Here is a 14,565-nt window from a genome sequence, read left to right as displayed (position 1 = left end):
TTGGTGAGTTTTTTTTTTTGTTGAAGTAAGTATTTTAACTTGCTTAGTCAATTCAACCAATTGCATAGCCATCTCACTACTAGCTACTACTTCATTTAAACTCTTTTTGTCCTCGCACTCTTTTATTGAGAATTGACTCGTAACATCCCAAAGATGTCATAGACTTCATCAATTGTCCTTTCTAACATAGCAGCCCCAGCTGCATTATCAACCATACATTGACATTGTTGTGTTAATCTATCATAAAATAATTAGTTGATTATTGAAAGTGGGAATCCATAGTATGGGCATTGCAATAAAAGTGATTTGAAGCGATCCCATGCTTCATGAAAAGATTCAACATTCTTTTGATAAAAATTAGAAATTTTTTAGCTCTTAATTCTTTGGTCTTTTGATGTGAGTAAATACTACTCATAAACTTTTGATAAACTTCATCCCAAGTTCTCAAAGAATTAGGAGGCAAGGTCATTAACCAAGCCTTTGCTCTTTCTTTCAATGAATAAGGGAAATACCTCATTCTTAGTTGATCTTCATTTAATCCAGATAATGGGAAAGTATGAACTAAGGTGTAAAATTCTCTAATGAATGTTAATGCATCCTCACTAGGCATACCATAAAATGAAGGAAGCATATTAAAATGAATGTTCTTTAGTTCATAATTTCTAGATGCATCACCTAGAATTATGCATGAAGTAATGTTACCAATTGTAGGCTGTGCATAATCCTTCATAGCCATTGGTCTTTTAGCTCCTATTTCTCTTCGTGGGTTTGCCATGATATCAACTTCTTCTTTTGATTCTTCTTCTAGTTGTAAATAAAAGGAAATTTTATATTAAAGAAAAACTATAAAAAATTTAAAAAAAATTTAAAAAAAACAAAAAAAACATAAATAAAATTCAAAATTCAAAACACAAAACAAACAAACAAAACAAGAACACATAAAAAAAATAATTTAGAAAACACAAAATAAACTACAAACACAAGACACTTTTGATAATCAATCAATATAATAAATTTGGACACAGTTCCCCCACAACGGCGTCAAAACTTGATGTGTCTCTTTTAGTACTCGCAAGTGCACGAATTGTTCCTATCGTAAGGGTAAGTTCACCACGAGGTCGATCTCTCAAGGAACTATGAAGCCACTTATTATAAAGACTAATTATCAACACAAAATAATAAGAGTAAATCTAAATACTCTAAATCAGAATGTTGAGAAAGTAATATTCATAAAGTAAAGTAATTAAATAATAAATAAATATGCAATGCAAATATAAATGCTTATGATCTAAAACTATATGCTAAAGATAGTATTTAGTCTAGCCAATTACTTAGTAATCTCTTTGTTTACTTTAAGCCTATATCTAATAAATGAGATGGTGATGTGTCTTTTCCCTAAATTATTCAAACTAATGATGCAACCTAGGTTTCTTAGACCAACATAAATTAAAGTAAAGATGATGTTTCTAATACTTTTAACTTAAAGATTTTCATAACAAATATTACTACTAACTTGATATGATGGATATATATATATATATATAGGAGAGTCCTCCTTTAAATAAATCTCCCTAGAGATAAGTAAGTATCTTTATCTCCACCAAATACTATCCTATAAATAACTCTTAATATAAATCCTAATAATTATACAAATGACTAAAATTATCCCTTGGGCCTTATAATTAGTAGTCCATGCGTCTTAATCTTGGGCATTGACACAAACATGCACATTTAAGTTTGTTTTGAATATTTAGCTCTATATTTTCCTTTTTTGCTAATATTACCTAAAAATAGACAATTAAGCTTAAGTGAGGTTTTTCACCATTTTATATATATAAATATATCATTAAAGCTCTAAAATACCCTTAAATATCTATATATAATTTGGATTGATCTAGATCTATGATTCTTGGTGCATCTTCAAAAAATTTAGGAGGACATAAGCGAGACCCATCTAGAATTCTTCATACCCATAAGCTATGATGACGTTGAACATCTCATTTTTGCATAAGAGAAAATCATCTTCATCTAGTTTGATAGGGAGTTGAGGTGTTGTGGTAGGTATAAGTTGTAGTAAGATTAGGTACTTGAGATAGGGCAATGGAGGTCTGATTATTTTCTTTGGAGACTGTAGAAGATGAAGAAGAAAATTTGTTACTTCTCATGGATCAGACGGCTCTTATACTAAGTTATAGAATATGACACAGGCAAAATTTTAAAAGAGAAAAATGACAAAAGAATTTGGAGAATGATTGTTGTATTCATTTCCTTGTTGTTCCTATGTACAGTGTGCCTCAGTCTTTCTACAAGTGAGTTGTAACTAACTACACAGGTGTTCCAAGATTAATTTATAGTAGCTGTACAATGTTTTGTGAAAAAAAAAGAAATAAAATTATAGAGTAATATTTACAGAATTACTTCTAACAAAAATAAATTAAGAAGTATTAAAAAATAATTAACAAAATCATCATCATTTTCTACTAAATTTATTCTATATTTTTGCTTTCTTTCTTTAAGGACTCTTGATTCAGATCAGTAATAAAATATATGAGAATAATGTTTTTTCATGCCACATCGATAACATTGATTTTTTGAAGTTTGTTTGCTTTATTGTTCTCTTTACAATTTTTTCACTTCTGATAGAAAGATGCATTATTATTTTTACTACCACAATTGATATTACTTGTCCACGCCTTGGCTACGTTCTCGATCATGATTATTTTTTCTTCTTACTCATTCACTTCCCAATATTCTTTCTTTCTCTTGATATTGTTGATGCAGGTTACATATTCGGGGCATAAAAACAAGTAATTGTTTTCTCTAAGAGAACATAATCAGTAATATTTTCTCCATATAATTTTAATTTAGAACAAATTATAAAAAATACATATTATATTCACTTATAGTTTTAATGCATCTATTTATGATGGTCATATCTTTCTTAATATCACGGTATTCTTATCCGTGATATTAAGTGCCACAAAATTCAAGTTTTGTTAAATTCGACATCGTCTATACAAAAATAAATAATATGTCAATTAGTTGATTATAGAGACCAATAATTCTTCAAAACCTAGGTCAATTTTTTTTAGAAATTTATACCTTAATTATTTATTTAATTAATTCTTCAGAAACTCAAACTAATACTACTTTAGGAACTAAAATCTATATAATATAAGTTTTTCAGAAACTGTAACATCAGTTCCTGAGGAATTAGAATTGAATTAATATTAAATAATATTAAAAAGAGAATAATAAAAACGTATCTTCTGGTTTACTTTTTATAGTTAAAGAACAATGGTTTTTATATTTATTTGTATGGATTAACTTTTAATTTATAAGTTGTTTTGGATATTATGAATTTAATAAATCTTTTTCTATAAACATTTTAATAAATAAAATAATAAAAATACAGTGTATTTCTAAAATGTAAATTTTTTGTAATTAGAACTTTTGTGAAAATAACGAATGTGTATTTTTCCTTTTCAGCTTTTAGCAGGATTGAGACAAGTAGCTTGCAAATACAATCGTGATGTCCTTGGGCAGTTGGGGTTTGTCACTAACTGCCATAATTGTATTTGAGAAATCGGCTATGCAACCCTACAGTAACAAAAAAGTTGGGAATTATTCCTGTATTTGTGCCTCGATTCTTCCTTTTAATAATTTGTATTTAACTAAATGTAAAGTAATGAACAGAGAAAATTCTTCCATTAAAATAAGCAGCAAAGGAATACTTTGCCAGAATAATATTGATGGAGGTCTTGCTAAAATTACACTAAAAGAATTATAAAACAAGAAAGAATTGGTTGCCCATATTGGCAACAAAAACATTAATGAACATTCCCGATTCATATCTCACATACCGGACAATTCGAATCACTTTTTCTTCTTCTCTTTTCCATTAACACAAACTAGCTGGCAACAGACTTCTGGCTGCTGGAAGCTGTGCAACAGCTCCTTTCTGGGGATGTGAGTACTTCCTATACACTGTCTGAAGCTTATTTTCTGCTGCTCTGGAGTGCAAGAATGCCAGCAATCCCGCACAATCCCTGTTTGCAAACAAACGTGTTATTAAATACTATAACCCCATAACCCCACTACTATTGCTGGCAAAGAGAAGAAGAATAGCAAACATCAATGGTAGAACTTACTTCAACTGTGATTCTGAGAAACCAGTATGAAGCTTGAGTGTCTCTGTCCAAAGAGGACTCTTCTTCAGGGTGCATCGAGCTGCATAGACTGCTGAGGCAGCAACCATTGATGGGCAGAACATTATAGTGTCATAATGCATGATGCCCAACTCAGCAAGAAAATAGACCATGTTCTCCAGCTACAAACAGCAGACAGTCCAATTACATACATATAAAAGCAATAGAATGAGAATTTGCAAGAATTAGGATTCATTTACACACCTCCTTGTCAGGAATAGATGCTTTGATGAAACGAGCAAGGAAAACATAGTGTGTAGGGACTGTTAGTGTCCATTCCAACTTTGCCAGTATAGTCTTTTCCATAATCAGAACCTGTGCATGAGTGTAAGCCATATCTGAAATGCAAACCAAATCATTGACCTCAGGAGGCCATATTTCCTCATATTTTGAGGCCATCAATGTGGCACTGATCCCCACCAGCTGTAGTTCTCTTCTTGAAACATTTTTAACACAAAGGAACCGATCAATTATGTTGATTGTGAGATAAAGAGTTTCAGGTGAGAGCTCAAATTTCTGATGCACATCAATCAACCAATCTATCAGAATTCCTCTCATCTTCTCATTGATATCAGGTTGTGATGCCATGTAATTATGAGGCCTGCTTTCATTCTGCATCAGAAGTTTCATATTTAAACTAAGAGGCATAAACATGGGGAGGAAATGAACTGGGAAAAATATATGTATATATATAAATATACCTCGACTAGCTTATAGAACTTGTAAATGTCCTCAACGTATTCTACACCAGCCAAATCATTATTGGCATCCGCTGCATCAATGTCAATAATATCCTCCTTTGGTTTGTTTGTCAGACCACAAGCAAGCTACAGTTATTAACAGAAGGCAAATTACAAATCAGAACAAGCTGAACGTATATCAGCAATATGGCATACACTATCAACAGAGTTAAGAGAAGGAAAAAATAAATGAATAAAAAAGTCTCACACCTTGCTTCGAGCAGTGAGGACTGAACTAAGAGTCTGAACTTTCTTCTTTGCTGATCCTTCCAATTCTTTCTTCATTTCAACTGCCTTCTTCTGCTGCTTTTCTATAACAACTTCTTTCTCAGTATCAGGGCTTATCTCAATAACCTCCTGGGGCTTTGGCTTCACTATGACTTTCTTCTGTTGTGCTGGTTTTGCTGCTACAGCGGCCTTTTTACCATCAGGAGCCACCACCTTGTCCACATTGACACAAACTAATTTCTGCATTCATAGAAAACCAGTTAGTTCAGATACTTGTTTACTTAATTTAAAGAGAAGAGAAAAGACCCCAAAAAAACATCAACCTTGTTGTTCTCTGCTGCTGCTGCATTTTGGGCATTGGCCAATAGTTGTGCGCAGAAACTCCTGTCAGATAAAAGAAAAATCAGCAGAAAAGAAAAAAAAAAAAAAAAAGGAAGAAGAAGAACTACAAAAATTACATGACAAACAATAGCAGTATGACATAGGATCAAGAGAGACCTTGTCATGGGTCGAGAAACCTGATTCGCAAGCTTAGCATCAATTCCTCTAACAGTTGCTAGATTTCCAATATCTCCAAGAGGACGGCGGTTTCTGCCATCACCGGCATTCTTTTTCTGCTGCATATTATTGCCCCCTGCAACTGCTTCACCTGTTTTCAGATAATTATTCAATTACAAATTATCCTTTAAGACAATTTGTACCTTCAATAAAAGAAACAAAGAACCCATATATTTGTAAGGCCAAGGAAAAATTCAAGAAGGTTAATTAGAGAAATCTTTTTCTTTTTATTGGACCTGACGACTAAATAGTTTCTGATGATTTGAAACCAAAAACATGACAAACATTTGCTGTTTCCCCTAAGGGGTATTTTATTTTATCGGCAAACCAAACAAAAAACAATCAAGAAAGCACCACATCAATCAATAAATAAAGGACTCGAAACCCACATCAGAACGTATATTTATTCAAACAAACAGCAAACCACATATGCGATAGTTCAATAATCAACAAAATTTGGTGGGCGTCAAACGAAAAACCTCAATATCAAGAACATTAAATAAAACCCATTATGAAGAAAATCAAGGACATATATACATCATCAAAAGAACCAATCAAAACAGAAATTATTTTTCTTAAGGAAAAAGGGAAAAAACAATACATACCCCTGGGTTGTTGTGGAACTATGGGTCTTGAAGCCATTTTTCAGATCGTGATTTGAATAGTACCTTTACTCTCTATTTGATGTTATATCTTCAATAATCGTCTCCAGGAACAAAAAAAAAGAAAGAAAACACACACACAATCTCCCACTCTCTCTGTCTCTCTGTTTAAGCCTCTCTAAAACTTTCTCTTCTTATTAGTGAGAAGAAGTAACATGAGATAGGAGAATAAGAAGAAGAAAGGGACTGTTCTCTTTTTGAAGCTGAAGGGAGCCGTCTCTTGGCCCTGCAACGGTCGGATTTATTTTAATTATTGACCCTTTGATCATTTTTCTATCGAACGGCATAGATTGATATGAAGTCTTATAGCCGTTGGTACAAGTATGGAGAAAAAAGGAAAAAAGTTACCGTTAATGTTAAAATATATATGGTAATAGCGGCTCGATCACACTGTTACGTTACGTAATATAAAAGTTCTGTGCTACGAGTTTCTTTTGCCAACACGTGCTATAAAACATAAACGGTAGGGCTCATGGTAGACGTGTCGAATGCTGATATCGCTCGCATGGAAATTCGTTCTTATACATATACAGGCAAGTAATACTGAGAAATATCGTACTTCTATTTATTATTCTAATTCTTTCCTTTCTTAAAAAAAAATTCTTTTTTAAGCTATAGCCACGTGCTGTCATTTTAGCGACCAAATAAGTCACTCTCTCCTCTCTTCCTCTCTTCAAAATTTTAAAAAAAAAAAAAACAAAAGAAATTGGGAGGGGCTTATATTTATATGCAACTAGGTGTATCTATACTAGACCTGTTCATGGGCTTGAGTACCCGCCCGGCCTGCCCAGACCCACACTTTTCGGGCCGGACTTAGACAACAATTTTTTAGTACAAGCCCGGCCCGATCCGAATCCACAAAAGCCTAATTCTCGACATCTAGTTTAGTTAGTAAAAAAAAAAAGAAATGTCATACCTAACACTCGAACTGTGACCTTCAACTTATAATTAAGTGCCAATACCACTTTGTTACTTATTATTTCTATTTATAGTTTTATTGTTATTAATAATATATTAATAAAAATAAAACCTTAAATCTAAATGTAACTACAATTTGGGACAGATTTAATAATTGGTCGGGCCGGACTGGGCTTTTCAAAAAATTTCAGGCTCGGGCTTGGGCTCAAAGATATGAAAAAATTCTCGGGCCTGGGCGGGCTTGGGCTTGTCCAAAATCAAATCAGGCCCGGTCAGGCCCGACCCGAACCCGCCCAGGCCCGGCCCATGAACAGGTCTAATCCATACTGAATGAAAAATCAGTTCAACATGATACGTAAAAAATTGTGTATGATGATTAGCATTGCATTGTTATTTATCTTTTTCCTTAACACATTGACATAAAATGGGAAAAAGGTTAATTTTTGGATAGATGCTAATCTTTTTATAGTTTATAAATATTTAAATATATATAAATCTTAATTGTTTAATATGATAATATTTTCTACTTTCGGACTTGACATTTGAGTCATTAATATAATACATTGATTATCTTTTATGTTATTTTTATTGTAACAAAATTCTTTTATGTTTTTACAGAGTTAAATATTATCTCATTTCATTTAAAATCAACGTAGTTAAATGACTAAATTAATTAGAAAGTTATCTTTTAATTTTTATAATTTTATTAAATATTTAATTCATCCAAGTTATTTTTATCAAAATTAGAATAATTTTTTACTTTTAATATAATTTAATTTTAGTATTCAATAAAATAATATAGCTCAGCCGGAGATACATGACTTAGGTCACTGTAAAGCTGACACTTGCGACATTTTCTTACCAAAGCTATACAATCATTTTCCACCATTAACCAGTAATAGCTTTGACACATGATTTTCCTAGTCAACACTATGTCGTTCATATAAGGCCCACACTCCTTTGTGCATTTTTTTCCATTACTTTTGTGCTTCCGTCTTAGTAACACATCAAATCTAGACATCTGAAGCCATTCTTTTGTATTGCACTCTAATATTCTTGATAGTACGTATGTTTGCATTCTTAATTTTGAGTTATTTTTAGAGCAATTTATGTGTTTTTATATTAAAATCATCTTGTTTTAGTTTCCTTTGTGTCTCAGGTGTTTTTCTAGGTACATCATCAAAGTTAGAGGGAAATCAGACCATTAATTGGGAAGAAACGAACAAATTGGTCGCGTTAGACTGTTCAACATGCTCATGCTGAGGAGCACGGTCAGGGTCAGAGGGCGTGCTGAAATGCCTTACATATGGGGAAAAGAATTGATTTGCAATACGGTTTCTGAGAGTGACACAACCTAAGAATATATTCGTGCTAAGGAGCACGGCTCAATTCCATTGTGTTGAAGAGGGCCAAGATGTACACTCTTAGATCAACAAAGCATGGATCCAGGCCGTGCTGGTCAGCACTTCCCAAATCCAGGTCGTGTTGATCCTGAAACCTAAGTTAAAAGAAAAGAAAAAGAAAGAGTGGGACGCGAAGAGAAAAAGAGAGAAAGAGAACTTTGGAGTATTCAAGATAGACCTTCAAAACTAACTTTCAGACGATCAAGAAGCAGAAAACGGAGACGAATTTCACTTGAACATTATCAAGATAGCTGCTTTTGAGGATTAGATCGAAGATTTAAAGGAAAGAAGAAAGAGATCTTGAGCTGTAGAGCTTGGATACAAAGTTATTCAAGATAAGACAGCATCTCACCATTTGAGAAAAGGGTGTTCATATTCTTTTCAATTCTTGTCTACTTTATATTCAATACTTGTATTAGTTTAATCATGAACATGTGTAACTAATTCTATTAAACCCATTTGGGGGTGATCTTTATCCATGCTAGGCTTGTTTTATGCTTAATTGATTGGATTGTTGATTTAAGATTGTAGTTTTTATTCAAGTATAATAAAATCTATTATTTCTTCTTCATTGTTGAATCGATTTTAGGACTCCTTTGTAATTGAGAAATTCAATTGAGTTTGGAGAACTGCTTGTATGATTAAGTGATTTGCATCTTACAGATAAGTGTAATAACTTACTGGAATAAGAACTAGACATTCTTATTAGTGGTAATTTAGAGATTAATGTTATTCTAAAATCAATTGTTAGGAAGAGATTCCAACTTTAGATTTTTAGGATTAGGAATTGGTTAACTCGAGAGAGAGGCCAATTCATTTAAAAAATTATCCACAGATCGCAATTCATAATCAATCAATTCATAATTTGTTGTTTGTAAGCCGGCTAACTAAAGTGATCCCCAATTGGGCTAACTCATCTTATTATCCTTTTTCAACTTTCATTCTCTTTATTAACATTTAGCTTTCAATTGCACTCTTAATCATTTTTAGTTAATAATCTTCACCATCTTTTGATCGGTTAGATAATATGAATAGCGTAGTAGCACTAGTTTCTCAGTTCCTGTGGGATACGACATTGATACTTGCCATAGCTAGATTAGACTTGATAGGTGCACTTACCTGTAGATTGCTAGTCGTGTTAGCGAGCCATCACACTCCTTCATTGCTGAGGTAACTCCTAGCCTATATCCACAGCGCGTAGCTATCCTTTGTAGTTGCTTCTTCTAGATACACCATGTCTTCTACAAATCTCTTTAGGTCGTAGAACTATAGCTTCTCTTCTGGTCCCATTTGAACTTTGCATGACCCAATTTCCTTAATAACGAGGTGCTCCTGACGTCATGATAACCAATGACTTCATTGAAAGTTATGAAGGTTTATTCCATATTGATGCTAAAGTAGCTAGCACATCTGCTATCTGATTCTCATCTTGCAGCAAGTATATGAACAAACACTTAGAAAAATTACAAACTAAAATTTTGAGGTAATTGACATAAGGTTTCAATTTTTCCTCTTTTACATCCTATTCCTTAATGGCTTGTTGGATCACTAGCATGGAATCCCTATAGACCATTAGCTGCCTTACTCATGCTACCACGACTACTTCTAATCCAAATAAATATGCCTCGTACTCCGCCATATTATTAGTCACTTTGAAATCTAATCTCTTAGCAACTGGTAGCATTTCTCCCTTTGGCATAATTAAAACTACCCCTAACCATGCACCTCTTACCTTTATAGTTCCATCGAAGTACATCTTCCATTCTTGAATCTCAATTGCCCCTAGATTCTCATTTAGGAACTCCAGATCTCAAGAGTCATCTCCTCAATCGCATTCTAAGCTAAAAATGTCGTTAGAGCATGCCCTTGACTACCTACTTGGTGTCAAATTCTGTCAGGAGTACTAACTATGTGGCCAGTTTTCCTGTAAGAAATGGATATTCAAACTTTCTAAAAAGTTTCTTTTCGAGATTTCTTGCGCCCTATAAGATTGTAAATAATGCCTCAACTTTCTTGCAGCCCATATTATGGCTAGGCACATCTTCTTTACGAGGTTATACTTCGACTCATAAGACAACAACTTCTTACTGCTATAATAGACCGCATGCTCTACTTTGTTGGGTCCACATTGCGCTACCATCACACTTATTGCTTCCTCTTCCAAGGCCAAGTATATAATCAATAATTGTCCATCCTTTCGGGGTTTTAGTATCAATGGCTTCATTAGATACTCTTTAATCCTGTCAAAGGCTTTCTGACAATGTTCATCCTATACAACGGGTTGGTGTTTCCTCAAAAGCTTGAATATAGGATCACAAACCATTGTGATCTTAGAAATGAACCTGCTGCTGTATTATAGACGTCCTAGAAATCCTCTGACTTCTTTCTCTGTTTTTGCCACTGGCATTTTTTGAATAGCATTTACCTTGTCCAGATCAATCTATATTCGCCGTTAACTCATTATACGCCTCAGCAGCTTACTTGATGTTATCCCGAATATGCTCTTCTTTGGATTAAGCCTCAGGTTATATCTTTCCACTCGTCCTAAGAACTTATCAAGAGCTTGGAAGTGCCTTTCTCTTGTTTCAGACTTGACCATCATGTCATCCACATATACCTCTACCTCCTAGTGCATTACGTCATGAAACAAGATAGTGATTTCTCTTTAATAAGTTGCCCCCACATTCTTTAATCCAAAATCCATAACTTTGTAGCAGTATGTCCTCCAGTCGGTGATGAATAAGGTCTTCGACTTGTCTACTATTGTCATTATGATCTGGTTGTGTTCGGAGAAACCATCGGTGAAAGAGTACATAGCACTCGAAGTTGTGCTATCAACTATGACATCTGTGTGAGAGAGGGGAAATCATCCTTAAGGCATGCCTTATTTAGATCCCGGTAATCCATGCACATTCTTACCTTACCATCATTCTTCGAGACTAGGACGATATTCGCCAACCATTCAAGATAGTCGACTATGTCGAGAAAATTAGCTTTCACCTACTTAGAAACTTCTTCTTGAATCTTCTCTACTTATTCCGGCCTTAGCCTTCTCATTTTCTACTTGATTGGTTTGATGTGTGGATAAGTTGGGATGTGGTGCTCTGCTATCTTTCTATCTAACCCTGACATGTTGTTGTGGGACTAAGCAAATACCTCTTTCCTTTTCTCTATTATTTTTATAATTTATCATTTCCTTAGGAGTTATATCATGAGCTATCACAGTGTCCCTTGAATTTTCATTTGTGCCTAGATTACATGAGTTAATTTTTATGGAATTAATATCAAACATGCACATGTCATGATTATCAAAATGTACACTACCATAAGAAAAAACATCGCATAAATAAGCATATCATTGATCTTTGAAAGAAAAGAAACATCATCTTCATAAAGATTGGATGTTATTACATCGTCATAAAATACATCAATGATTTATCCTTCTATTAGGGCAGCTAGCTCTTGTTGATTCAGCTTCTCAAATGGAGCAGCGAGTTCCTCTAGCTTCAGCTCCTCAACCTTGGTGGTGATCTTTTCATGGATTTCCTTAATACTTAACTCAACCATACTGTTGACGATCAGATTATTGAATATCTCAAATTCTGACACTCAATCCCAACTATTATAATAGGTGCGGGCTCCCTAGAGTAAGTCTTATACTCCTGGACAAATATATCTTTTAAAGTCTTACCCTTTTGTTTGCCCTCATCTTCATCTTCATGGTAACCCAGCTCGTGCCGAGTTTTCTGACCTTTGAAGTCTGGTAGCTCTACAATACCCTGCTGATTCTTTCCTAGCCCTATTCCAGGCATGAAATCCATCTTTTTGAACATCCTGACTACTTTAGGATCCATGTAGTCCTCGTAGAAAACATCAACTCAGAATTTGGTAGGGGCTTCTAGCTCTCTTGCAACTTCCTGAATAGCTGAGACAACCTTACCACCTCCAGCATTAATAGTTACTATTTCGCCTTATTGAAGGAACTTCACCTTCTGATGTATAGTGGAAGGCACTCCTCCTAGGGCATGGAACCATGGCCTATCTAATAACAGTGCAAAAGTTACTAGAATGTCCAAGACAGTAAATTCCACCCATAATTAGATAAGACCCATCTTCACCAATGTTGAGAACGTTCCTTCGACGTCTTTTCTCACCATATTTGATGCTTTAGATCACAGTCATCCCTAGCTTAGGGAGTATGCGAGAAGGACACACATTGATAGCTGACCCATCATTTACCATCATACATGGGGTCTTTTTCCCTTTAACTTCTGCCGCTATATAAAGAGCCTTGTTATGATCTCTTCCCTCAAGTGGTAAATTTTCATCCGAGAAAGCGATTATTCCAATAGTTTTGTCAGTTACCGTTTTGATTATTTCCTCGGGAGTAGCTGTTGTGCTAATGCTTATACTGGACAATGCCTGAATTAGAGCCTATCTATGATCTGATGAGTGCATCAGCAGCTCCTAGATGTCGGTTATCTTCTCTTCTTTCTTTAACTGTTCTGGTAATCAATTATCCCCTTCAAGAGCTTTCTCGACCTGCTTCAGTTCTTGAACCCCCGTGTCCTTTCCCACTATCTCGGCCTCTTTGTCAGATTCGTTGTCTGCCCAAATATCCTTTGCCCTAGAGTCTTGGATATCACACTCATCTACGGAAGTTTACCATATATCTATTGCCAAAATCGACTTCTTTTCTCCTTCCCTCTAAACCTTTAGAAGATAAGGCTCACAGTTCATCCTCTGATCCCTAGCCACTTGGCATAATGTCCTTAATTCGAATGTCAACTAGAGAAGGCTATGAATAGCGAACCTTAAAATCAAATTTGCCTGAAGGCGGTTCCAACAGGTCATCACAATCATATCGAGAGAGTTGCTCAACTTGCCATTTCCTATAGTTAATCAGGTTCTGAACCTCGTCCTTGAGACAATTGCACTGGTCCATCACATGCCCAAAACCCTGGTGATACTCACAGTATTGACCATTTGTAAGGTTTAGGATAATTCTTTGGCGATTGGGGTTTGAGTTTTTCGCTCTATTTTAAGTGATGGAACACCACGGATAATGATGCCCCCAACTCAATGAAGGTTCTCTATGGGCTATCTAGTTCAGTTTCTAGTTCTAGCTCAGGTTGGGTTATATCTTCGAAAGAGTTCATGATCTCTTCTTCACTGAAGTCAGAGATGATTATGGACACTTGGATTAGTGGTGGTATGTTACTGTAGTTTAGTAGAGGGTTTCTTCTGATACTGGGTTGGTCTGGGTCGGTCAGTTTTTCGGTGTCAATGAGGTCTTGAATTTCATGTTTCAGCTGGATATAGTTGTTTGTATGGTGATCGGGTGGTTGCTGGAATTTGCAGTAGGTGTTAGGTTTATAGCCAGGTGCATTTAGGTTTGGTGGATTTTTTAGAGTGGTTCGTTGGAGCATGCCATTCTATACTAACCTCTCAAAAATCTTTGAGAGAGGTTACCTAAATTGGAGAACTTCTTCAGTTGTTAGACAACATTCACATCCAGAGTTCTACCTCTTCCAGCCTGATAATTCAGCCTTTTACCGGTTTGCACAATTTTTCTTTTGTCATTGTCAATCTCCTCGACCTGAAGCCCATCATTATCCAAGTCCATAAAAGTCTTCTAATTCATCATCTGAAGCTTTCGGCCTAACCAGGAAGAACATTTCATACTACTATACGAACTTGGTCCTTTTAGAAGGCTTGTTCTTCATCAATCCAACCTTATTTCTCCACCTAGTCAAGAAATCAAAGAAATTCTCGTTCAGCTTTTCTTTGGTAACTCAAGATCTCTAATTTAGACTTCCAACTGAGTATTATAATCATATTGTTTAAC

General features: G+C 34.7%; 1 protein-coding gene and 1 non-coding gene across 3 annotated transcripts; one reads left to right on the top strand and one right to left on the bottom strand.

Moving 5' to 3' along the window:
• The first annotated feature begins 273 nt into the window (after positions 1-273).
• Positions 274-380, top strand: LOC112534575. Its single transcript, XR_003078863.1, has one exon. It is a non-coding gene; the product is annotated as a small nucleolar RNA R71 (small nucleolar RNA).
• Positions 381-3,710: 3,330 nt separating this feature from the next.
• On the bottom strand, positions 3,711-6,584 carry LOC8269248 (G2/mitotic-specific cyclin S13-7). 2 transcript variants are annotated; one of them, XM_048379870.1, is made up of 8 exons: positions 6,340-6,584; positions 5,675-5,876; positions 5,500-5,560; positions 5,159-5,416; positions 4,910-5,035; positions 4,413-4,820; positions 4,152-4,330; positions 3,711-4,049 (listed from the first exon to the last, which is right to left on the bottom strand). In XM_048379870.1, the coding sequence occupies exons 2-8, from the start codon at positions 5,797-5,799 to the stop codon at positions 3,902-3,904; spliced, it is 1,305 nt and encodes a 434-aa protein (XP_048235827.1). In that variant the 5' UTR covers positions 5,800-5,876; positions 6,340-6,584; the 3' UTR covers positions 3,711-3,901. The 2 variants fall into 2 exon arrangements, with proteins under 2 accessions (XP_048235827.1, XP_002517277.1); XM_002517231.3 differs by having other exon boundaries at positions 5,675-5,825.
• Between the last annotated feature and the right edge of the window lie 7,981 nt (positions 6,585-14,565).

This window comes from Ricinus communis, chromosome 10, assembly GCF_019578655.1.
Source record: "Ricinus communis isolate WT05 ecotype wild-type chromosome 10, ASM1957865v1, whole genome shotgun sequence".
NCBI classification, from domain to species: Eukaryota; Viridiplantae; Streptophyta; class Magnoliopsida; order Malpighiales; family Euphorbiaceae; genus Ricinus; species Ricinus communis.
This window is presented reverse-complemented; position numbering and strand designations above follow the sequence as displayed.